Source organism: Bombus pyrosoma, linkage group LG4 (genome assembly GCF_014825855.1).
Source record: "Bombus pyrosoma isolate SC7728 linkage group LG4, ASM1482585v1, whole genome shotgun sequence".
Classification (NCBI taxonomy): domain Eukaryota; kingdom Metazoa; phylum Arthropoda; class Insecta; order Hymenoptera; family Apidae; genus Bombus; species Bombus pyrosoma.
The window spans coordinates 14,299,306-14,326,673 of record NC_057773.1 but is presented as its reverse complement, the minus strand read 5'-3'; the positions used below and the strand labels follow the sequence as shown (position 1 = coordinate 14,326,673).

The following is a 27,368-nucleotide window of genomic DNA, read 5'->3' as shown; positions in this document are numbered from 1 at the left end:
TTTACCTTTATTCGTTCGTGCCAAAGATCGACCCTTTAATGCGAGTACCAGTACGATAATATTCCTTGCCGTAATTCTGCGTATAGTTTGAGGATCAAGAAGGATCGACTTGACCAGTACGATATAAAAAGTTCATAGTGACCGTATCAAGTACAAATGAAAATGAAAATTTTTACTAAAACGTACATGTATATATATTACGTTAAATATTTATTTATTTCCTTAAAGAGTGATGGATTTTCTTCGAGACGAGGATTTCCTTAAGCGTTGTTCAATTTATGTATCTATAGCAGAGAGTCTTGAGAATTATCGCGTCTATCATACTATCGTAACAAATACTTGTAATTTCTGAAGAAAAGTCCAGTGAGTGATGAAGTTTTTCAGTACGTACTACACACTCTCAATTTTTCCATTAATATCTATATCTTATCTTTTTTGATAACGTTAAGAATCAATTTACTTCAAGAAATTAGGATTCTTCGATTTAATCAATCGCATGCACTTGCAAAAACAATTGCGCCATAGAATATAACGAATTTCGTTAAATCAAACTAATGTTTTATCACGTCTTTTTGTCACCAAAATTCCCTTATAAATTGTATATACGAAGCGACAGAGTAACAAGTTTTCGAACATTTCTTGCCGCTTTTTAACGCGTTATATTCAACGCAATGTGATTAAATGTGGTGAAGCAGTCGTAAGTAACACCATAATTTTTAGGCGACGCGAGAGCATTGAGAAAACATCAATCTTCGATATCATCGCGAATATCATATCGATTTACACGATCCAGCGATAAATCTTTTTCATCGTATTATAGTTTTTTCATCGATAGAGATAGCGGGAGAATAGTTTTACGCGATAGAATGTATTTAAAATGACGATCATTTACGCAGAAATAACGTTATAATGTTGGAACGCGAATATTCAAATGTTTCGAACGAAATAGTTTTATTAGGTGAGAGTGGAAAATGAAGAAATCATTGAAAAATTAAACATTTTGTTTACGTATAAGCATCTTACAAATTAACCTTAGTGCAGAGAGATTAGACGCTATTATGCCTGTGCTTAACGAACAGTAGCCGTGTTTAGGAATTATAAATGGATTGTGCGAACGACGAAATTGTAGCACGTAATTGAAATGTGCAACTGCGTGGTTCTTCTGTTAAAAAGGTATCCAACCTAACCGGCACGACGATTTTAACACGCAACAGTATAGAACTGATGGATCCATCGAAAAGGCCTTGGTATATGAAAGGAGGGACCAGGAGGCCTTATCCTGCCATAAAATCCCATCGTACTGGCCGCAGATTGGCGCGTTTGTGGCCCGACGAAGACGCTTACGACGATCGTGTTACCAATCAAGTAAGCTTTCAAATATTTGCACACTTACGCTTCGATCAATTCGCAGCACAACGATATCTGTATTTGATCGCATTAACGACAATTTAATAATCAGAATTTGTAATTTAGGAACAGCGGTTGCCGTAATTCAATTTTGTAGAATCGGCGCGGTATAAATTTAACTTTTACCCTGTAGACGTGAATCTTTCGTAGCACGATACTATAGGTATTTTAGTATGTTTTACGTTTATTTGTCGACAATTTTATAATCATCTTGATTTAGGACGTTCGAGGAGGCTGCGTGACCTTTCCCAGATATCTCGATAGAGCGTTACCAATCGAAAGGCTCGAAAGGCGCGAAAGACACGAAAGGTTCACGTTTACGTACCAAGAGTAGCCTAAACGTGTTAGAAATTTTGGCTCGAACAGAAACGTTGGTACGAAAACGTTTTATTCTACCTTGAACTTAGTTTTTGTTGCAGCGCTACTCCTTTCCCGGTTAATCCCATCATCTACGCTAATCTACAGGACATCCTGTACATATATTTTTAGCACGGTATAACGGTTGATCGATAATAGCCGTTATAAATATAAGATTACGATAATTTCTCAAATTTGATATTCTCGTGAGCGAAATTGTCAGTGGAAAGTTTCGTAGTCGATATTATTCGAACGGTGATAAAAGTGATCGAGATTCGATATTAAATATTTGCTACGCGAAAGAAGAATTTATCGTAGCGCGTCGTCTTTTTCCTTGGCACAAGGAGCTGCACCGTAATTTCCAGTTTGAAACGAATTGCCTATTTACGACTTTGTCGTATAGCGGTCTATAGCGTACTTTACTAAACGAAAATAGGAACATTGTGTTCCACCTTCTCTTTCAAATTGCGCATAGCCATGTAGTAGCGGTACATACTTTGTCTTTCACCCTTTCTTCTACGCCTGCGGCACAGTGCAGTCTATTATACGAGTATATAGGGCAGCGTTCTAATAAAGGCATTGTACACAATTACGAATTTTACACGATTATAACTCTTTTTCTCTGTTACTATTATTTTTATTAGTATATTTTTATCGCGCTGCCGTCCATCGTCCTTTTAACGTATCTCGTCCGGAGAAGCATACGTAATACCTGTGCGAGATAACTTTTTCGTTTATTATACGTTTCCTAATTATCTTTCTCCCTCGTTTCGACTAATTTTATCCGATACAGTTTATCGAAATTATTCGTATCATTTCGTTCCACGTGCAACCAGTATATACGTATTTTGTTCTTTAATTAGCTGTTTCTTTTTTTTATGAAGAGTGCACGTAGCTGTATCTAAAATACTTGCTCTCTCTCTCTCTCTCTCTCTCGCGCGCGCGTTCTGTGACGTGTAATGGAATCAACTATTTTTGAAATTAATTATTTGCAGTTGATGTATGTACCGACTGATTATAATAAAACTGGTGTCGATCGTCCATTGAAAAAGATAATGGTTCCACATGGTATGCCCGAGGCGAAAGTCGGTCCTGACATATTTCTTCAGCATCGATGTCCAGTAAATACTTGTACCATCGTCAGAGATAACGCCGAAGATGCTGATTTAATCTTATTCAAGGACTACATAACGCATGTGGGAAGAAGATCTGCAAGTCAAGTACGAAATTCAAATTTTGTCCCATCTTTGCTAAAAGCGATATGTAAAGTAACAACAACGAGCAAAGTAACGTACGGAAAGATCGTCGTTTCTATAATTTAGCGTAATCAACGTTTGTATGGTTTAATAGCTAGATCGTGGATTTTTATGCGTTTCTGCGAGATTTAAAGGTACAAAAAAGTTCACAGAATGCATAGAATATGCAAATATATGTATATTACATGTACATATGTACATACACATAGCATAGAGTATTTAGATTCCAAGGTAGAGCACTGATTACGATACATGTGTAACAAGTAAAATAAGTTTCTATTCGAGTTCTCTTTCTTTGCTTATGTTTAAAACGATATGAATTAAAAAGAAAAAAAAAAGCTACTTTCCATCTAAGGTCTCGTGTTCTTTTGTTACATATCGCATTATCGTTCGTATCGTCATATTTCCTATTTTAAGAAATTCGTTTGTTCGTGTATTCGATGGTTTTTAATCGAGTAAACGCTATTGCTTGCGATCGTGAAATGTTTAAATTTGGTAATGCGTTTTGCGCGAATCACGAAAAAATGTTCAACGTTTGCGCTGTCATACCATGTCATACAGAATTTAATTATACACGTCGAATGTGACTAATACGATTTTCAGCAGGTGTGGATGCTGTATTTTTTAGAGTGCCCTTATCACACGCAGAGCGTGAAGAACGCTGTCATCAATTGGACGGCAACTTATCGTCGTGACAGCGACATAGTCGCGCCCTATGAAAGATGGCAATATTACGACTCTAGCGTCACGCAAATACCGCAGACTTTTAATTACGCAGCCAACAAGACTAAAAAGGTAACAACGTCCTTATCTTATTTATTTCACAGTCGTTCGTTAATTATATTTACTAGATGATTGAAACAGTTTCCTAAAAGATTATGGAAAATAATCAAACTTTTGATCAAATCGTGTATCTTTTTGATATTGAAATCGTTTTATTTTAGACGCGCCGGGTCGAGTTGCTTTTTACGAAAGTTTGAAGAAATAATATTATCTTATTTTAAAAAACGGCATACCATTGAAATATACGACGTAAAATGTTACTCGTACAGTAGTATTCCACGTTAAAAATCCACCGTGCCCGTCGGTTATCGCTGTAACCATTGTTTTCGTCCTTTTCAATATCCCACGAATGTTCGATAGAACAATAAATCGAATAAGAACAAAGACATTTCTATTCAAAGTATATCGAGTAATAATACATACGATATCGATAATGTTGCTTCAGGTAGCATGGTTCGTTTCAAATTGTCATCCACGAAATCAGCGTATGCATTACGCGAAAGAGCTTTCGAAATACATCCAAGTGGACATCTACGGGACTTGTGGCTCCTTGCGATGCCCACGCTCGCAATCTCAAGCGTGCTTCGATATGCTCGACGAAGACTACAAATTTTATCTAGCTTTCGAGAATTCCAACTGCAAGGATTACATCACGGAAAAGTTCTTCGTCAATGGTCTCGGGTATGATATATTTGAATTTACGCTTGTAATTTAATTTACTCGCGATCAAAGTTACGCGAATTGCAAATACCGTTCGAAGCCGCGATACGAGCAGTGATTTACCGATTCCATGAATTTTAACATGACGCGCCATCTTTTATGAAATACATACGTGCGCAAAGGTATACGCGAGCTTTAGAGTGCCACTTAAAAAATTTCGTTGGGTTGTTGCCATAATTGCTAAAGTGTGCTTCACGCTCGGTTGTTACCTTACTTACCCACCCTTATTTAGTGCACTTTGATGTATGTAGAGGTCCTCAAGATTCCCTCCTGCCCTACTATGTTCAAGTGTTATCTTCACCGAGATTTTGGAATAAAACCGAGAATAACAAGAGTTACTCTTGCCAGAACCTAATGCTTTCTTGCAATGTTTTATACATATAGGTACATGTTACTATCAATTAGGTTTCTATCGTTAATACATTGTTCGTAGGAATGGAAAACGTTTTTGGTCTATTTGTGTCAAAGAACCTACCGTTTCCATATACAGCAAATGTCACGCAACGTATGTAAAATTTCGCCCAATTTTGCCACGTTATTCAAATAAATTTCCGTTTTTCATTCAGACACAACGTTCTGCCGATTGTAATGGGTGCGCATCCAACGGACTACGCTCGCAGCGCTCCTTACCGCTCGTACATTCACGTGGACGAGTTTGAGTCACCGAAAGAGCTTGCCGAGTATCTTCATCGTTTGGACCGAGACGACGAACTGTACAATTCGTACTTTCGCTGGAAAGGTACCGGCGAGTTTATCAACACGTACTTTTGGTGCCGTGTTTGCGCCATGTTGCACGACGACCGGCCGCCAAAATTTTACAAGGACGTGAACGAATGGTGGAGAGGCGACGGAATATGCACGACGACTTCGTGGCGTGAACACGATTCGGTTCGTGCGGGAAAGTTGAAAAACACTTGAAACGTTCTTCGCAAAGTTCCGTTAATTTACGTGAAAGGACGCGGTGCGTCTGAATGTCTATATGCGAGAATCGACTGGGTTTACAAAGGCCACGTGGAAAGTTTTATCGCCAAGAAGCAGTTTGTTCGAGAACGATTCGTTCTGTCACTTATCCTTGATCGTGTAACGAATCTGTTGCGGTTGCAGTTGCGGTTGCGATGCTCAAAAAAAAAAAAGAAAAAAAAAGTAAAAATAAAAAAGAAAGAGAAACTACCCATGGATTCCGAGGAATCCGATGTTAACGAGACGTTCGAGTTGAAGTTAAACGACGCCGACGCGACCCGACGTCTGGTTAGTCCGTTAATCGATAAAAAGACTGCCGACTACGAATTTGATGAAACACAAAGACCGAATTTGTATTTTTCGACGAGCAACACGGACTTTTACGTGCAACGATCGACGACCGATTCCCCACTTTAGAGCTACGGTGGTTACTCGTGTTTTTACGGTGACTATAAAACGCTGGTGTTCTTTCCTTTTTAGCGACAGTAACGATCCGAGTCTTGACTCTGATCGATTACTTCGTTGGGGGCGGTTAATTCGTTTCACGAGATAAGCTAAAAAAAGAAACCTCTTTTCCTCGAATATTTATCGCAATTTCTATTAGAAAAGATCTCTTCTTTCAAAATTTACCACCATCGATCTTCGAACTTCTTTGACTATATCGATTATCAAATTAGTCACGCACAGAGTAAATCGCTTCGGCATATCGCTTACCGACAATGACAATTTTTCGAACGTTCCTTCGAAATTCGTATAGGTACACGTAAGACTCTCGTTCTAGTCTTTTGTGGATTGTTTTGAAAATTTCATATTCAAATTAGACGTTTGTAAAACGTTATTTTCGTAAAGCGTATTACCACGGTCGTGGTAATTTGACGAGACAATGTTTTATACGATTATTAATAAATTACGAATATCGACGTAGTTAGTGGAAAATTAATAACGTATTTGAGAAAAAAATGCCGACTATACGCTGCGCGTTCTTGATTCAAATTTCAAGAAATATACGCGTTCGTCGATTCGCAAAGCATATGTAAATTATATACACGCAAGTCGTATAGTTGTCAACCATACGTCTCATCGAATCCGTGTCTAAACTCGCCTTTAATAGCACGAAGGTGTATTTCGTTAAAACGCAAAAAGCAACTTTACTTTGACTGTATTCTTGATATAACGTACACACAGACTATCAGCAATTTGCTGTTTTTATCTTGGAAATTTCAACGATATAACGATGAAAGAATCGGCAAGTAAATTATAATTGTTTGCAAGAATCGAAATAAGAGGAAAACTGTAGGTTTTGAAATTAATTTAATTTTCGTAGCAAAGCAGTTACGAAATATACGTGTAATGACGGCACGAAGTTACTTTTGAACGTAATTACTTCTAAATATACATATATATGTGAATAAAGTGTAACAAGATGGCAATTATTCTTCTGAAAATGAAAGAGAGCAATACTTTTTCGCAGCTCACGCTCAACGGACATGTTGGATTATCATTACGCTTAACACATGCGAAATGCGAAATCTGTACGACGATACAAAGCTGGACGATGACGCGCAAGTTAATATAATTTGAAATGTTCCTCGCAACGACACAATATCAATTTTATCTTTATCCCGGTATTCGGATAAATATTCATGTGGGTTCGAATGCGGATTACACGTTCGTTATATACGCCACAAGGTAGCTACGAAAATCTGTTGCTTTAAAATCTTTTAGTTGCACGCATTTTCTCGCTAATAGATACCTACGGATGCCTTTTATAAATACATGTTGTTACGTATCTATCATAGGTATATGCATAAATCTGTCGAACTTAAGGACTCCTTGTTTTAGAAAATTTGCTTTATTAGTTTAATCGACTTATCGCGACTTATGTACGAAAAACGATTGTCTCCGTATGAAAATTTAACTTTAAAGTTGAATGGGAAATAGTATAATATAAAACGAGTATAGCATTTTGTCGATATGGGTTAGATCGTCGTTCAAAGTACGTTTATTGGATAGTTTCATTGCCGCATTCTCTGCAGTATCTCGCGTATGTACATTTCTATGATCTACATAGCGCGTACGAAGATAGCGTGGAACGAATTATCTGTAAATTAACTCTAGATTAAGTCTTTCAAGGTGTGATGTTTACGATCGTACTTGTTAATAGATAGAAGTAGTTCGGACAAATATCAAAGTCAATGTGCTACGACCAGGATAATAATTTGTTGGAATATTGTGAAACTTTAAAGCGCGACCGCGATTATACGACATAATCGTATGGAAAAAATAGTTTCGCAAGTTCTGAGATTATTGAAGTTTACGAGCGGAATTGATATACCTGTAGTAAATGTAAGAAAATGTTTGCACATAGCTGAACATTGTTTACCCCTTGTATCATACGTATACAGCTATTTACATTAGTTTGCAGTATGGAATTTATTAGATTCGAACCTACACGGATAAGTATCGTGTTAGGCAAATCGATGTTTCACAACTGCAATCTACCGTAATCGATCATTTAACACGTTACGCCTGTGTCGTATTTTCTAAAGATTTCCACCTCTTGTTCATCGAACCATTGCGCGAGTCGCGCAAGGAAAAGAAATAGCCGTCGAGAAGATCTTTTCGTCAACATTCGTATACTGTAACATAGGTACGCTGTTAACCAGCTTCTATACGCGAGTCCTACTAAATATCGGTAACGGGTGACGTTCGTCGTTCGACGTTACCAACTACTGTCGTAGGTAACGATCATTTTCGATTCACGTTCAACGTCGACGCGTACTCGATACGTTATACGTGTACAGTGGTTATTTGTAAAATATCCCATCGATTATGCAAGAATTTTGCAAGATCTAGTCAAGCGTGACCTTATCGAGAAACTTTTTCGAGTCATTCTCGTCGCTACATACGCAACGTGTACCTGTTCAAACGAGTCCTAGTATAACTTACTTTGAATTTAATTAATGTAATATTAAGTTAATTTATATAGTTGTTTAAATAGTTGTTCGTCGAACGAATCGTTGCGTGCTCTATCCATTAATTATAGGTACATGGTAATTTTCCAACGATTACGACTATTTCACGAGCAAACTTTATTCGTCGCACGATAATAATTACAATTAAAGGCACGAATATTTATATCGATTTCTTTTTTTCTAACTTATACATGTTTCTTTAAACACGCTGAACTTTCTGTAAAGAACGTACCACTTTGTTCGATTCTTTTACGTTATATTTCGTTCAAACGTGCACGTTTCGAATACGTTTCCTTCGATAGTAATTGCTATCGCGACGAATAAAATTTGGTATCGATATAATTATTGTCGGTGCTGAATAACAATTTCAAATATCGAATGTACCGTGTTCCGCGTATTATGATCACGATCCGCAAGATTTGTTAATTTGCAAAAGACTATTTTGATAACGCAGTTATTCGCGGAAAAGTTTTAACAGTTTCGTTGTTTACCGATGCGTAAGCGCGTAAGATACGCGAAAGCAATTTTTGTGCGTTGTACGAAACGATACTACTTATAGAATAGCAAACTTTCTTTAATTGATAATTTCTGGTATTTTACGTTTTATTGCTTACGTCGAGCAACTTTTTCCAAATTGTACTTTTGTAGTAGTATCGTTTGAGTATTTTCGTAAACTACGATAATTTGTAAAATGCGATATCGTTTCAGAGATCAAGGTAGAAAGATAGAAGAAAATTGGAATAGATATTATACGTTTCTTGATATGTTTTTAGAAATTTTATTTGAATCAACTTGATCGCTTGTAATTTCGATTAATTTCCTATCAAGCACATATCAATCGATCAATAAATAATAATTAAACGTTAACTATCGGTTGAAAACAGAATATAAACAGCTATTACGCGATGTAAGGTTTCGCGAACGACAAGTACGATTATTGAAACGAATCTCGTTGTTGCACGAGCACAAAGAGGTACGCATATTGCGCGAGAAAGTCACTTTTCGCCTCCATTCTTGTACGAAACACAGTTGCACGGATCAGCCAAAGATTTCCATCTTACACCGGTATATATTCGCATACGGTAGTAACACAAATTGTCACGTCGTTCGGTTTATCCTTTTTGCTCGTTATCTAACCGTTCGTTCAGAGTCGAGATCGCGATATTTCGATCGAGCGATTAATTTCCCACTCGTTGTCGTTAAAACTTGTATCGGTAGCATGGGGTTGCAAACCAAATGATCGTAGATAAATTATTTCTATTTTTATGCACGTTGCCGAGTTCTATGTTCTACGAATCGTGTGCTTTTTATCAACGATAGTTAACTTTCGGGTGTACGTAGTCCTCGATGTTCGGTAAAAGAAAAGTTGACAAATTGATCGAGATTAGCACGTTGATAACAAAAGATGCGATAAAATATTGTTGAAACTGTAAAGGTATTCGTGTACATCGAACGCATGATTGCGAAGAAAGTTACGGTTAAAGTACAGTGAAAAGATAAAGTCTGTCGCGACTAATTGTAAGACGTTTCCGTTGCCGAGATCCGTTCATTAACTTTTACCTGTTTATTACTTGTTTCGATCGTACGGTAGACGCTAACGCCAAATACCTACTGTAAAGTAAGGGTAAATGTAAGTTCAAAATGCGGACGAATTAGCGAGAATATACACAGAACTTACTCGTAAGATTAGCACAGCTCAAAACTTATAGCTCAAAAATGCAAAACGTTCGGTTGTTTTAGTTCAAAGTGTTCTTGTTGGCTCAAATGAAAATCGATACGAGGAAATGTTGTTTCTGTAGTATAGGAATGTTGCACGAACGCAAATACGATATGGAATGCACGCGTAAAACTGTACTACAAGCGGATTACTTGATGGTGAATTTTGCCACAGCTTCTAATCGGTTCCTACGTAATGTCGATCTTTCAGAGTGCGCACAACCAAGCTAGATAATCGTACAATTAAGTAACAACTTATCGATCGAACCCGACACAGATCGAACGATCGGCTGCAGAATCGAACGAAAGCCTCCGATCGCGCGACTGATCGTTTCGAGAATACGTGTCCGCGCGCGAACACGAGTTAGAGATATTTTATTATTTAAACTTTTACTTTCTTTTCTCAAGCAATTAGCAAATTCATTTGGAAATCATACGAAATTAAAAGGTACGTTACGAACTCGAACGAAAGCGAGTAGCACCACTGTTCGACTACGTTTTAGAGCGAGAAATATACGCGTGTATTTAGAAACAGGGCGCCAATTATTTTCTAAAAGGCTTTGATTCTATTATGCGTAACAAAGTACCGACGAGTACACTCGCGTAGACGATTATTTCGCTTCGACGTTGACGATATTTTCTATATAAGTACCTACGTATGTACATATATTTTACAAGTAACTACGGTGAAAAATTCAGATTCGAAAGATATCGATGTCGAATGAAGATTCAAGTAAAAATCTGACCAATTAAGTTATTTATTCCTCCGTCGACGTTTACGTTAATTATCGTTGTTTGTTTGCCAATTACTTAAGTACACCATGTTACACGTATGTTCAATATTTTAACTTTATTTAATATACCGATTTAACAGTTAGTTTAACAGCTAGGTTGGTTGTTATACGCGACCGTTGATATTTGTTAGCGCGGCACATGAAAATTTCGTGAAATAATCAATATCCATAGGGTCGTAGAAATTTCTTGATAAAAATTGACGTTACAGATGGAAAGCTGACAGCATATAAGTATTAGGGAATGTAGAAATTTGAATAATAACTATGGAATTCAAAGCGTACTTTGAAAATCGTGATATGTGCTTTATCGATTGTTTACTACTTATTGATTATTGGTGCTGTTTGTAATAATCGGTGCTGGTGTACGCCATATTTAGACCACATATTTTGATTATAGAGATTTAGCGTGTAAGAATTAGCGGCCGAAAATAATACATAAAACGCAATAGAATAGGTAAAATTTTCTTCTTTTGCTTTCGAGCGAATCTTTCTTCCATTTGTTGACGTACAAAATTAGAATAGCGTATCGTAGCGTACCAAAGCGCTAGGAAATTGAGAAAAACTATAACAGAATCAGCTGCGCCCTTTCGTTTTTCGCAAAGCAAGTGTGAATTGCTGTTCCGTTATATTTGAAATACGTACTTATATTAATATTATATACATACGTATTACGTTATAGATCAGTGCTATCCGAGTTTTACGAGTAATACCGATATCTTATTGTCTTATTTATCGAGTTATGCATCGTTTTTATCGCGTGGAATTTTTATCTCGAACGATCGCCTGTTTACAGAACCTCTAAAGGGCTGGATCACGTTTGATTATAATCGATCAAGAAGAAGTATCTTGTTACGAAACAGTCGAAAAGGGAAATAACATGATCGAAAATGGGTATCGAAGATATCCAGGATGTTTAGTTTAGTCGTTGCGTTACTTCAACTTAATTGATACTAGTTTGCGTAACTAACACGTTCATCGATATCTTTGACACGTCGAGACGGTGAGAAAACATATGTGTAAATACGTATTGCCAAAATCAAACGCAAAGATAATTTTCCTATCGAATTGATCGACAACGTATTGAATTTTAAAACTGCTCTTCTATCAGAGGCGGGAAATGCGACTTATCGTATTTTCATCTGTAGTCTTTATATACGTAGAAGAGAAAAATATTACGAGGTTGGCATAGCGAAGAGAAACACCGTGGACAGCACCGCTGTAAACCGACGATCGTACTGTTCTTAACTTACTGGTCTATGTTCGCGCTATACGACACCATAGCGTGTATAATTTCGAGGTATTTTATCGGTTATTATTTTCACGCATTGCTATGTAAATATCTTCATTCTGCGACGATAATGTTACAATTCGCTATTTATAGAAGATAATTGTCAAAGTGATCGCACATTGTGAGACTAGATAGCGTCATAATTTGTAAATAGTAACTTGTACGATTATAATAAAATGCTACGTGTAAAGAAATCTAACATCGTACATCGTAACGACGTTTAATGTAATATTGATATTTGAAATTTCTAGGAAATTGCAAACAGTACTACGTATATGAAAAACGTATTCTCATTTTGCCCTATCGGAAACCAAAACTTAGCGTGCCACGACTAATATACTACACGATTATAATCGTCAGGGTTAGACAGGTTAATCGTTGCATTTAATCGTTAATTTTCCCTTATGATTATTTTCCAAGTAAACGTTTATTTCGATATTTCTTCGACTATCATCGATGTAAAATTGAAAAAGGTAATATTCCGTAATATTCCGTTGTTTCTCGGAATTTTCCTGTCAAATATATTGGATCCGCACGCTTTCGACAGTTCTCTTGATTTGATATCGTCATAGGTTTCTTTGTTCGATACAATTGTCAAGTATGTATTGCGTATTTATATTTGTATTTTATACGTTCCTGTTTGTGGGAATAAAAATGAACGCTATTCTTACTTTTGAAATATTCTTCTTTCCTTACCATTGATACATTTCTATGATAACGATGGGTCTTTGCCGGTTTTTTATAATCGTTGGTCGTATTTCGATTCGATATCGTATCGTTGTACCTACACTTTTACAAATTCGATGATTCTATGGACACTCGATAAATTTGAAATAGTAGGAAATTAACGTGATATACATGTATCTGCGGAAATCACATGCGCATCTGTTAACAATTTCCGTTCGAACAAACATTAGATCATAGCCTGTTTTATAAATCTTATTAAATGCCTATACCTCGATGAATACGTATTTCGCTTCAAATTAGCACGCGTGTATGGTACTTGGTCACATTTGCGATTACTTGTGTAGTCGTTTTGTGTCGCGATATAAGGTCGTTTCTTGTCTCTCGATATACGCTTCGTATATATTTTCAACGTGTATATTTCGTATTTATTCTTGGAAAGAAGAAAGGATAAAGATACGTTTCGATTATACGATTATACGAAAGATCATCGAACCTTTCCCGTCGTACGTATCTATTCTTCGCGGAGCGGACATCAGCTGTAAAGAAAGCTTTCGTTGAGAATAAAATTTCATTGCTAACGAATACGCGTATATGTTACTTTGATTTTTCCCGTTTATTCGGTTTGTCTGAAACGGCGGAAACCCTTCTGCTTCTGCAATGGAAATCTCGATAGGATCCATTAAATTTATACGAATCCCGACCTTACATAGTTTTGAGAGCCCTGATCGGATAATACGCGCTTGGTAAACTTTCTATCGCCTACCAGAGAATAAAAATTCTCAAAGTTGCTCTCGAATGGATACGCGATACGACGACCAACGCGCACATATACACCTTATTCGTTATACCCAATAACTAAACGCAATTCCAATATTCTATATTTAAAGTTGCTTTTTGATAAAATTTCATTTTTCCTAGAAACGCACAGTGCCCTTTTTCCTCTTTGTTTTGTCTCTCTAGTGTTTACACTCAATAAACCCTGATGGGCTTCACATCCTGTGGCTCAATCTGCACGGCTGGTCGCCTTTCCAACTACACCTCACAGAGCATACGACCTCTTTATCCCTTTGTTTTTCTCTTACCCATCCTGCCACCGTATCCCTCAGTTTTTTCTCACATGCATAGGAATTCTTCGTAAAGGTTATTTTTCACGACGTCCATATCGCAATAAACTTATAGTTTATACAGACATTTATATAGATAGATTGGATTTTGTCGCGTCCAATGGAATACTTTGACTTTTTTCTCAATACAAAGTAAGTACATGTTATACTAACGCTTGACTCGATATTATCTATCTCTGTATTATACTTGTGTTCCTAAGAACGACACAGCGTAGTAAAACTTTAGCTCCTAGTCTACATTTGTCGCGTATGTAATTTTTGTGTGTGTATCTTTGATATATAAACATCTCGTACAATTCTATTATACGGGTCACATACATTTCTAAGTCCTTATTGCCTTATCGCCTTTTGTTTATATTAAATAATAATCCTATATCGTGTTATAACTAAATGATACGTATGCAAATCACATGTAAATTCAACCTGCCAAAGAAAATGTTCCTCCTCGCAATCTACTTTAACTTTCTTTTTTACGCTCATTCACACATACTTCCCGACGTGTTTCCTTATCGTCTATTACTAAGATTCACTAACGACGTCAAATAGAGTTGCGGCGAACTTACGGCCAAGTTTTATGTTACTTCTGTTAGAATAAAAGTACAGGACAGGGATTTCGCGTATAGGATTTCGTTCTTGAGAGAAATCAGATTAGTTTAGTCGCTTTAATTCGAGTTGTTTGAACTTGCGTAGCCTCGTTTCAACAACATATCCAATGGAGAATAAAAGCAAAATAGCTACGTTTGTATGTAAAATTGTAATTATAATTACGAATATAATGGAAACACGAAATATAAGGAATTTGATCGGATATAAAGTTGGAAAACGTCATGTTAGTTTAGGGCATCGGTATCGCGGTAAGTGCGGAACTGGAAATAACGTTATATTACTCAGAAACTACGTATTCCCTTCGCGTTAAGGAATAGCCGAAGGAACTTGGTTGAATCGTGGTTTTGGAAAATAGACAGCGTGTACATATGTATCGTACGTGTGTACATACACGCGTACGTAGGTATGTACGAACGAGATTCTCTCGTTTCGACCAAAGTTCTCGCTTTGGCGGTCTATGGTGGTTTACGGTTTATGGTTTATGGAGTGCGATCGAGGCAAATGTAGAAGGGAGAATATCTTAGAATTCTGCCGCGTTGCTTGTATAAAAACCTAACAAATCTCAACTTTGTTTGTAAGTTGGGAATATATTTCCAGTCAAGTAAAATAACAGATCCACAGCGGTAAAATGTTTCGAATTATATATTTGCGATCAAACGTCTTGACTATTACGGATAAGCATCGAGATACGAGAGGATATTTCAAATAAATAACAATTTCACGTTGGTAAAGAGATTTCAAGCTACTCCGATTTAAATTGCTTGCACTCGTGTCAGGCAACTTGACTACTCTATCGGCGGGAACGAAGTTGACATTTCGATTTGACGGAGCTCTATTTATATAGAGTGTGACCGCAAATATGATATAACGCAAATAGGCAAGAGGTGATTTCTTATGCAAGAATGAAACAAAAGCGTGGGTTAATTTTCTGGGTTCGGTTCTCTGAAAAATCGACTTTCAAATAAAATTAATAAAATAAAGTATCGCGGATATTCCTTGCTCAGGTTTCGAAGTTCACGGCAATTCGTAAAAGTCAAACGTCGTCAAATTTTTTAAAAGTTACGCCTTTCAGCCAATTAGTCCGTTACACATTTATCGCGTATTTAGGTCATTAAAATACGAACGTGTAATTGTTCGATTGTAATTATTTTACGTTATACGTGTAAGTTTGCATCAGCTGCTATAATGCATTTTGGAATATTTAGCTTGTTGCTTTTAACCCTGTTTCATCCCACTTAGGCATCTACAGCTTTTAATAACTAAACTTTGAAGGAGAAGTTTCAATGTAAGACTACGTATATACGATTACGTTGTAAATACGATGAAGAAATGCTCGCGAATATGACTAATCGCTACCAAACGTACGTTGGATGATAATTCTTTTTTAGTATATTATGTTTTTACATTGCACTATAATTACAATAAAGCACGAAGATAATTTTTTATTTGAATCGTTTACTTGTGCACGCACGATTCTATGGAACAAGAGTAAAATTTCTGATTATGCGTCGAAACGGATAAAAGAAAAAATGGACACTCCAGTCACCACCGTTGCGTCACAGTATGGCTGCACGTAATGCCAGTATCTATCATCGGTTAGAGCATTTTCCTTTGATTCCCCTCATTGACCTAATTGGCTGTGGTTGCGGAAATCCCACATCACAGTTGGTTAATTGGCAGTCAAAAATATCTTACGTCCTTCTGTAACCTATCGTTATAATCCTGAACCTCTGTCGCAAGCTTCTGTATTTTAAATGATACTGAAATGTTATCCTTTTCCCGGAGATATTTATTTAGTTTGAATATTCAAATCGTTGTCACGATTTTCAATTGGTGGAGAATCGCGCAACAGTGACAGACCAAAATAGTAATACAAAAGTAAATAAATCGTGTTAAAAGAAACCGTGCAAACATGAAGCTGTGTAAAAGTGAATCGTGCGACAAGAGTCCTACATGTATTACATCCTTTTCATCAACATATTTTCAATTATCGATTAAAGTATTCGTTAAACGTAACGTAATACCTTGACTTGTGCGCGTCGATCAGTGTTTAGGTGTTTTCTTGCCTTAATTTAGTTTGATCGTTAATTTTCTATCAAGTATGTTACACGTTGTTCGTAATGACATTTCATGTCCGCTCTCGTTCCGGTTTCCAAGAAGCAGGATTACAAGGGATCTAGGAAATGCTTTTAGTGGAAAGGTATTAAATCTTGAAAGTAAATATGTTAAGAGTTGGAAGGATTTAGCTCATACGCGTATTTCATCTTTACGTATCACATCTATCTATCTACGTAGCCTACATATTAAATGCTATTATATGTATATCGTACAGTGCAGTACAGTGGTCATAGCATAATAGTCATAGCAGGCAAAAGTTAATAAAAGATAGTGAGGAGTAGTGCTTCGGCTAAGTAGATCTTTTAGTAGATTTATATTCTGAAAACGATACCTAAAATAATTTTTACTAACGTTGGCTATGAAAAAATGTAGTGGTTTGCTGATACGAGGAAAACCTTACTCTCTGAGCACATAATGAAGAAGCACATTGTAAAATGGAAGAGAAACGCCATTTAACGAATTGTTTTACACTCTGCAACGTTTTGAAATAACTATAGCAAATTAATAATTTTTGATATATTTAAAGAAATTATTCGACAAATTAAAGAAATTTCTTCCCTGGCCACACATTGATATCAATAATTGAATTACCTGCAAGCAGCATCTCCAGAATAAAACGGTAATGAAAGTATCTAATGAAAATTATTTTTAAAATTAATTTTAAAAGAAAGTAAACGTGCTGAACGAGAAATTAATAAAGCGATATGATTTTAATTATGATGAAGTTAAATCAGATTAAAGCGAGGAAAATTATCGCTCGTTTGTATTAATACGACTAAACATTATTGTACATACTATTGTAATCTTAGCTGAAGCAGCGAATAAACTCGCATTTTTTAAAGCTTAAAGGCAAAGGTCTTATCAGTTTCTAGAATATCGTTTCCACAAACTTAAAAACTGTAGTTTCGAAAGCAAAATGGCTTTAAAGTTTCGATAAGGATTCTTATACATTCAGAAAAGGTTGTTTGATACTTATAATCAATAAACTATTTTAAGGCAACGTTGGCTGTTCCTGAAGTATATCAATGAACTTTTCCAGCATGCTTGTCAGGTCATCCTATATCGAAAATGTCATTCTGTACCAAACACGGTATATAGGTTTGCTTGGTATCTTTTCACTACGGACGAAATACGAAATTTATGCTTCGCTGGAATATGCGTTAAAAACAATAATTTCAATTTCTCGAAAAGGAAATCGTAATATAATACATACGTATTTAGAAATAGTTATTCCCTTTCAAATACGTAAAATAAAATATATCGTGGATCGCGACCATAGATTTACACGATCCGAGTATACAGTGGATATTTGAATACATGCTTACCACGGAAATCTATGCACGTGTATGTATAATATGCTCATTCGTGGTAATATTAAATCGCTATATCGATAAAATTTAAAAACAACAACGCATATAGAAGCTGTAAAACGTTTAGGATGTTAAGGATGGTTGCACGTGTAGGCATACCGAGGCCTTTTAATACAATGGATAATTGACCGTTTAAATACTTTTGCAATCTCCATGAAATACATATATGTATACTCGCGCTAGATATTTTGTAGTTTCTGTGTCGATTATCAGATTGGTTTTGGTTGATGATAATAGTATAGAATTCTAGATGCAGGAAATTTACTAATTGTAAGCGTGATAGCATCTAGTTTCGTTTTTCTAGCATTTAGCTGTACTCTCTGTGAGTGCTATAGATACCGATCCGATAACCCTCAGCCTCACGTTGCGTTGGTTCTCACACGTCAAGCTAGGATAAGGGGACTCTGGCTGATTTACGTGACACTGCTATCCCTCTGTAAAAGATTAAAGCGCGGAAACATATGGCTCAATGAAAAAAGAAACGAATAACGAAGTGTGATAGCAATTCGTGTCGCTCCAATTTCACTAGAATAATTAATCGAAGCTCATAATAAATGTGGTTATAGATATACAAGATTGTTCGTTATTGATGGCGCGGTCAAAAAGTAAAATACCCTCGGAAAGAGGAAAGAGGAACAGACGACGCAATCTATATGGAAAAATAAATCTGCAATAAATTCTACGATAAAAATGTACGATGGATTGTTCGCATTCAGGACTCTTTTTAATGTTACCGATGGTGAATATCTTTTTCCAGCGCACTCTTGAAATTCCTTCAGGAGCACTTAGGAAACAGATGCGCCTTCTATTCCAAACATCCTTTATTTTAGCGATACGGGGAACACAGCCGCGATTCAGCCGAATGGTTAGTAGTCTACTGATCGAATGAAATGAGATACGTCTGGAACATTCGCAGTTCAATAAAGAATAAAGACTAAATAGTAAAGAGTAAAGAATAAAAGCGATAAAACCAGCAGCTATAAAAAGATCATTTGTTAAACGCAACGGAAATAGCTAATCAATTTTTTAGCGATTCGTAGAAGAAAATTACAACGTTACTTATGGTTGGAATCGAAGATAAATTTTACTATCGTATCATATATAATTGCAATACCAATCTGTACGTTCTAACACAAAATTAAACGTAGAATTTAATAGAATTGTAGACTAAACTTCGAGAAATATAATGATATAATTTTTTTAATTTTTCATACAAATCCAAGCTTATACGAAAATCAATGAAACAATTTGATAAATTCTCCAACTATACGTAATACCATCACGTTCGTAACAGGCAAGTTAATATTATAAGAAATAATATTATTAGAATAGATGCTATCGTTGTAATCTAGTAGCATTGTTATTGGAAATTCTAATTAGATCCATACTTGTGACATATATAAGTACGTATTTCGAAATCACGATGAATGGTAAAAACGATGTAATTCCACACATTGTGGAAAATACGTTGTGCACCAAACACTACCAATGCAACTTCGGTTGCTGTGAAATTATTAAGCTTACGAACTATGATCGTTGTGTCGACTGCTTTTCTTTCACCCAAACAGTATCTAGCCACGTAATCGTAGCCACTATAATCTTAGAATAATATTCTTTGATTTTATGTCAAATTTCAATAATCTTTATACTTTGCTTTGCTTTACTAATTTTATGACTTATTATGTTACTACACTTTAACGAAAGGAATTAGTAGCGAATACATTTATATCGATCAACTAAATGAAATATTGGTAGAAATATTTTACTCGAGCCATCCTTTCGTCGTAGCACATCTTTCGAAATACAAAAAATTGTTTTGGTTCTGAAATCTGCCTATCGCGTATTATCTACTTGCCCATGAAATTTGATACATTCTCGGACGAACAAAGTTCGACTCTAATACCTTCGTATGTTTTAATAAAAACAGTGTTATTTATGCGAAAAGTTTAAATAACGAAAGATTAAAGGTTATATCCGTTAAACAGAAAATTTTTATACAATTTTCGATACAAAATGAAAAGTTCAAACTTGTTAAATTTTTAATCAGATTCTACTTTTTAATTAACGATAATTATTGTAAAATACACGTAATAAAGTTAAATCAAGTACAAAATACAAATCATGTATATGTTTACTCACATTACTGGCCTCTGCAGTTCTTTTCCAGGAAATAGGAAAGGAGGGAAGGCGAAAACCTTTAATAAAAACATAAATTATTTATTATAATTTGTTTTGAAAAACACAGTGATAATCGCTGAAAAAGTTTCAGTTAACGAAATATGAGATTTTATTCAAACTTGAAATTATAATAATCATAGGAATTCAAATTTTCTAATAAAATTTAATTGCTGTAAAAATTGGAACTCTGAAATAGAAATTAAAAATTGAGATACTGAAAATTTACAAATATACCTACGTAATAAGTATACGATTGATTTGTCAGAATTTCTCTCCACACTGAATGTCCGCCTTTATCTTGCTATATTACGTGAATTTGTTACAGTTAATGTCATATGTTTCCAACTTCACAACTTATATTTTTTCCACAAAGGTGGCGCGCAATGACGCTCAGATGCTTCAAAACAAGATTTCACGCGCGCTTTCACGTAGTGTCGTTCTTCAAGCATATTTAGTTGTGAAATTTAGATTTGGGAACATTTTCGAATATTTGTAAAGCGTGATATGGTATGTTAATGGAGTGTATGTTCTATACTATAATAACGAACGTTCGGAGTATGATTCTTGCAAATAATCGTATTATGTACATTCAGGATATGCACAGGCATTTATTCAATATCGAGAGGTATGTTATAATTTGCATTTAATATCTTTAATATATATTCCAGTTTCTTAATAATCATTTCTTAAGTGTAAGAAAATAACAGTATTTTCTTGAATAAGTTCGATAGGGAGGAGATGCAAAATATGAAAATATTTTTCTTCTTTCAACCTCTCTCTCTCTCCCCCCCCCCTCCCCACAGTTTTATTTTCAAAGAATTTTTGTGACCGCGAGCGATGCTGTTGGTAGAGTCAGTGTTTACATTATAGTTTATTTCAATGTTTCCAAGTCACGATCGCTTTGATTAAATCGAACTGTGTGAATAATAATACGCGAAAGTCGTAGAATCTTATCAAGTGAATTTGCACGCAATATTAGAGTTCTTGTTTGTCGGTTATATTTTATAAGGCGTGTCACTTTCCGCTGTCTGAAATATTTTAATCAACAAAATGTGCTTTCAAGAGCAAATTATAATATTTTACGTTTTGTTACAGGTATCTCACAGCCTGGACTTCTTCCTGTCCTTTAAGGAACATGTAACAAGGGCTGGAAAGCCAAGAATGTAAGTAACTTTGAAGTATATCGTACTTTGATTAATTCTATTCTATATATTTTAAAATTTTAAATATTATCAACTAAGAAGTAAGACTTTTTAGAAAATTTGATTTGTATTCTTCTATTGAAATAAAATTAGGCTTTAATAAGTCTTCGTATGGAATTACAAGATACAGATGTCTGGCATAGTTCAGAAATCGTAGGTTTTTTTTAGATTTTTAGATTTCAAACTATTACGTTAGAGTTTCTGATCTTATACTTATCAAAGTTTATTAAAATTTCAATCTTTACTAGTCCAAATTTAATAAAGTTTCATCTTCTTAAGTTAATCGACTCTCCACTTTTCTAAGAACCTTGTATAAAGTTTCATGTTTTATTATGGATTTGTTTTAAAAGCTAAGAACAAGAATTTTTGCATATGGTATATGAATTAATTTTATACTTTATAAATTGGCTTCCATTGAAGCCAAACGATGAATAACTTAGAGCTTGGATAGTAATTATAAGATGAAATATATCTTACACGATTAAAAAATTATAAGACTTTCAATTTTTATCATAACCAACATTTCAATCTCTGCATTAATGCCATAAAAACGCCATAAAAACTTCAATTTTAATACATAAACCGCAATCTTTTACTATCTCAAGATCTTCTCACACTTGATGCTATGTATTTAAGGACAAATTTTAATACTCTATGCTTTGTAACAGATGTTTTTGAATGAACGAATAGATATATAAACTCATTTATTAACTCTTTTTTCATTAAATTTAAAAATTGGTACACGTAGGAGTAACAGAAGTAGATTGAAAATAATTATTAGCTGTTTGGGCACAAGTGGAAAGGAGAAGAGGTAGGGGAAGGTGAGAAAGTTATTTTAAGAGGCAAAGGAACAAGGGAAAATCGACGCGCAGAAGCAAAGTCTCGTTAACTCGAAGGGTTCGCTTCAGAGGAAATGTTTCACTGTGAAAGCACGTATATTCGTGGCTGATCGAGAAATAGGGTGTAAGCTAAAGACACTTGTACAAGGTTGCATGACGACGATTACTAAGGGAGCGCAGTTAAGCTCGACTGGGCACTAATCGAGAGCATCGCGAGTCTCTTTCATCAGAGGCGTAAATAATTCGTTTAGTAATTTACTGAGCGGAGCGAATAAGAGTTACGATGAGGTGTCCTCGCATGAATTAACAAATGGTTCTGACGAGAATATCCACGTTAAGGTAACCATTAGAGCATCATCTTTCTGTAATCGATGCGCCTTGCAAGCAAAAGCGTAGCGTTGTTCAGCCTACAAAAATTTATCGTTCGTGTATCGGATAGAACTGAAAGTTTTTGCGTCTCTAGCGCGTTAGATGCCGCTTTAGTCTATTTACGGAATTGATATACGGTAATCGATAACATAATCTCCGTTAACTCCTATTACCGCTTCTCAGCATTCTATGTCCTATGCTTACCGTTTATCGATTCCTTCTTTAAAATCTTTTCGGTCGTCGCGTAGTGTCACACGACGGTCACGAGCAACAGTACGTTGTAATTGTGTGGCGGTAACGTATCGTCGACTTTAGTTGACGCTCGTCCGCGTGCATGTATTCAGCGGGGCTACCAACCGGTTTGTAGGTTAAGGAACTTGTTGCTCGAACGTCAAACGATCCTAAATAATATTATCGATTTTTTATATGCTTTGAACTATTTTTCATTTAAATGATTTCGCAACGATTCGAATATCGTCGCCATAGTTCTTAACTGTTCTAATTCCATCCTTCAAAAAAATGTAATTAAAAACCAATGCACATATATATGTCTGATATGCCATGACGATAATATGACGAAAATTCTATTTAGAAAGCAACGAATATTCGATTCTTTCAAGTCCTAATTCTACGGAATAATGGTAAGCTTCGTAAACTCGAAACTATTTTCTGCAGTCTATCGATCCCTCGATGCTACTCAAATTGCATATAAAATATTTTCTATTATTAAATTTACCGTTAAATCTATCATAAAAATGAAAGTTCCACAGGGTTAAGGAAATAGGAACGCTCGAGATGGATAAATAGGTAGCATTTTACGGGCTGAGCGACGGTGAAGAAAGAAACTTTGAAAGTAACAAGACAGAGGAGGTTGAGGGAAATCACGGGCGTGAAAAACGCGCAAAGATATAGAAAAAGTAATCGACTGAAGCTCGCGCATATCCGGTCACCAAATTTGTACGAAATTGAACAAGTTGGCGCGAGTCCATGAGAGAAGTTTAAAGAAAAACGTGGAAACGTAAGCGAGAGCAAAGACGTGACGAATAGTGTCCTCCATTCTATCTAGAGAGGTTATGTTAGTATGACAGATGAAACAGATGCGGTGTGAAATAGCAATATATCGTAAGTTATGCTTATTTCGTACTGATAAAAATGCACTTCATAGTATAACTTTGGTATTAAGACTCAGTTTGATAGTAAAAACGATTCATTGGAAAATAAGGATGTATATGTGAATAGTTTTTATTTTTAATTGCACATACGGTGAACGTTGAATGCATAGTTTGCGACAGAACTATTGGAATTTCGTTAGTCATTTTTCTTTGTCTGTGATCATGAAACTCGCTGAGAGTATATAAATTTGGCATTTTAAAGAAATTATGTTCCAAGTCTTGAGATTCAAGGACGGCGATTTTTCATTGGAAAATGAATCAAGGGGGCGGTCGGAAAGCGACAATGTCTTCGTTGATATTATCAAAGATAATTCGTAACAAACAGCGAGAGAAATAGCCTTTCGGATGAAAGGCTTTCGTTCTAATATTATTCGTCGCTTGTCTCAAAGAGAAAAAGATAGAGAAAGTGAAATGGATTTTGCATGGGTTTATTTTACGTTAAGCGGTATACGCGCGCACACACACATACGATTAAAAGAATCGGGATACTTGTATTTAATATTTTACCAAAGTTGAAGAATTCGTACTTGTTTTAAATATTTTAATTCGATCGCAAGCACGATATTGCGTAAAACTTTTATTTCTGTTTTTTCATGTACGTTTATTACATTTTCATAAAAAGCATCGATGAGCAAAATCATATTAATTCGGAGCCATGTATATAGGACCTAAATTTGCTTTCTTCTTAAATGTTTAACTTATTTACTCTTTCATCTTCTATACGATATAATCTCTCAATTATACGATATGAACAAAGGCACATAAGCCGATTAATTATTATAAACTGGTATTTTAAGTATTGGTTTGCACCTTAGTTTTCAATGTCATATTTTTATCTAGACAGCCTGGACGTTAGTAACGAATTTTTGTGGTTCTACGATTACATATTCCGTTGACATGATCAATAACAACACCTTATGCACAGAAACCACAAGACAAATTCTGTTTTAAACGCTGTTGCACATTTTTCAAACAATGTAACATTATGTACGGTTTGCAATATTAACACGTACTTTTACGACTATGTCGCGATCATTTTGTGATTATAAATCACTTGCGTTCCTAACGTAGATAATGACCTAAGATCGTCAACTCTTTTACATTTAGATTCAGAGTCTCGTGGTTCTCTCATCAAGTGTTTTTCCAAGCAGTATTTTCTTTCCCTATCTCTTGTTCGATATATTTACTATATATCTTTGTTCTGCCTTCCAATGTTTTACTTACGATGGAAAGTGAATCTTGTATAGTCGAAAGTTTCTAGAACAATGGTATAGAAAAGATGAACGTACGAAACATATACTAAACTTACTTTCGCTTGAAAACGATAGTTGATCTCTGTCTCAATTATTTTGAAAGATCATTTTTTTTACTTGGATTAATAACTATTTTCAGGGTTGATTCGTAAGTTCAACGGCAAACGAATGATCTCTCGTGTCGAAGTAAACGTAGCGCACGAGTTAAATAGTTTTCAAGTCTAGGATCGATTAGTTTTTGAAAGGTGAAATTATACGATTAATTAGTCGTTGGAAAAATACATAGAAACGCGTAGAAATTCTTTAGTTTTCAATAATTACGATATTTTTAAGAGACTATATACCTACGTACGTGCATGCACGGAACGTACTCGATGCGTGTATCTCGATGAACTGATCGTCAAGTATGTAAAGTGTATGTAAATAAATTGAAAGATAACGCATCTTCTCCACAACGATATCCTTTCAGTCCGCGACCTATATAGTTTTCGTCCCGATTTCAACGTTTCGCGTTTATCAAGAAATCTGTTCGCTCGTGATACGTGAACGAATCTTGGATTGGCACCTCCTACTAAGGTATAAAACAATCAAATCAGAAGTAAGCGACCAGAGAGAGAGAGAGAGAGAGAGGGAGAGGGAGAGGGAGAGAGAGAGAAAGAGAAGGACGAGGCGAGAAAAAGAGGATAAAGGGTGCGAGGGTACACATCGCGGTCGATTGGTGCGGGATAGGATGACGGTATGGTCACATGGCCGTTAACTGTTAACTATCCTTTGAGTCTCGTTGGTGAAACATTTCACCCGTGCAACGTCTCACTCGGTCCATAGGGCTGTGACAGCGTATGGTCGAGCTACGATGGCGCATATGCTCGGTTGCTTCGTAAAAAGGCATTTTCACAGTTCTACTAGCGCACAAAATAGTAGACTCGGGCTCTTGGGGCCGTGTAAGCATCGTGTAACGTCATACCTGATTACACATAGTGATCATTGAGCCGAGCTTATCCCTCGTATGCTTCGATAAGTCGTTAAGAACGCACCTCGTTGAGCTCCAACCTCCGTGCTAACGGAATTGTCCAGTCTTCCGTGATATATGTCCACGTATTATTAGTCTTGTGGATCTGATGCTTCATTTTCACCCAGTGGGGGAGGGGGATCCTCCGAGTACCGTTTATTATTATACGCACTGCTTGTAGCAAAAGGGCTTTGTAGAAGCTAATGACAAAGTTCAGTACTCTGATTAATCGTTTATCGTTTATATTTACGTATATGAGAGTTTAGTTGCTATCTTCGCTCGTCCGACAGTGATCCAACCGACGAATAATGGCAAAATAACGCTATTGTTTAGTGTATTTTTTAAAGAGAGAGAGAGAGAGAGAACGAAGCATCCAAAAAGTTTGGGTAAACCAATCTTTGATGAACGTATCGGGGAAAAAAGCAAAAGCAAATGATATCGCTCATTGATCAATATCCTTGAACATTTGCCAACGGGATCGTTTCCATATTTATGATTACAGCGATGAATGCCGGTAATTCGTGCCCGGTCACGTGATGTCCCGTTATGCAGAAATATTCCGCAGCTCGGCCCTAGTTTTTAACCTGGGTCGGGTTGGTACTTGTTTTATTTATCACAATAGTAGTAATACTAATGTCCTTACGTTTCTCTATCGATGCTCTAATAAATGGCATTCTCTTGCTCGCGGGCATCCATCGCTTTCCATAGAATGAAATCTAGCTACAGATTTTAACAAGCAAAAAGTTACGTATACTTATAATTATATCTTATATTATATATATTATATACGATATCGATCAGCTTATAGTTTGATCGAACAATGTTTGCATATCTCAAATACGATGATGCAAATTTTACTGCGTTTACGATGAATTTATGTTACGTCTATCTAGTTGTTCGGATGTCAAGTATCTGACTACGTATGCAGATTAATCGTACGAGAGAGAACGTTGCTCAAATTCCAATAATTATGACGTGTTATTCATTAGGGATGACGAGGAAGATACAGTTATAGGCCACATTTGGTGTAACATTGGAAAGCAAAAAACAGAGGAACTGAATATTAAACGAATGATTTAGAAAATAATTATTTTGCGGTTCAAGTAGAAAAAATACCATCATGAAAACTACCTTTTTACAGGAAAAAAAAATATTAATAATTGCGTTGCAATATTAATAATATTA

General features: G+C 35.7%; 1 protein-coding gene across 7 annotated transcripts in view; it reads left to right on the top strand.

Moving 5' to 3' along the window:
• LOC122567151 (glycoprotein 3-alpha-L-fucosyltransferase A) overlaps positions 1–12,935 on the top strand; it is a 33,661-nt gene extending 20,726 nt beyond the window's left edge. For 5 of the 7 annotated variants that reach the window (XM_043725415.1, XM_043725414.1, XM_043725413.1 and 2 more), the window contains 5 exons: positions 1,174–1,365; positions 2,760–2,984; positions 3,624–3,815; positions 4,249–4,484; positions 5,090–12,935. In XM_043725415.1, the coding sequence (XP_043581350.1) occupies positions 1,174–1,365; positions 2,760–2,984; positions 3,624–3,815; positions 4,249–4,484; positions 5,090–5,441 (1,197 nt within the window). In that variant the 3' untranslated portion in view covers positions 5,442–12,935. The remainder of the gene's footprint in view (positions 1–1,173; positions 1,366–2,759; positions 2,985–3,623; positions 3,816–4,248; positions 4,485–5,089) is intronic. The other 2 variants (XM_043725418.1, XM_043725420.1) reach the window with 1 other exon arrangement.
• Positions 12,936–27,368: the final 14,433 nt, after the last annotated feature.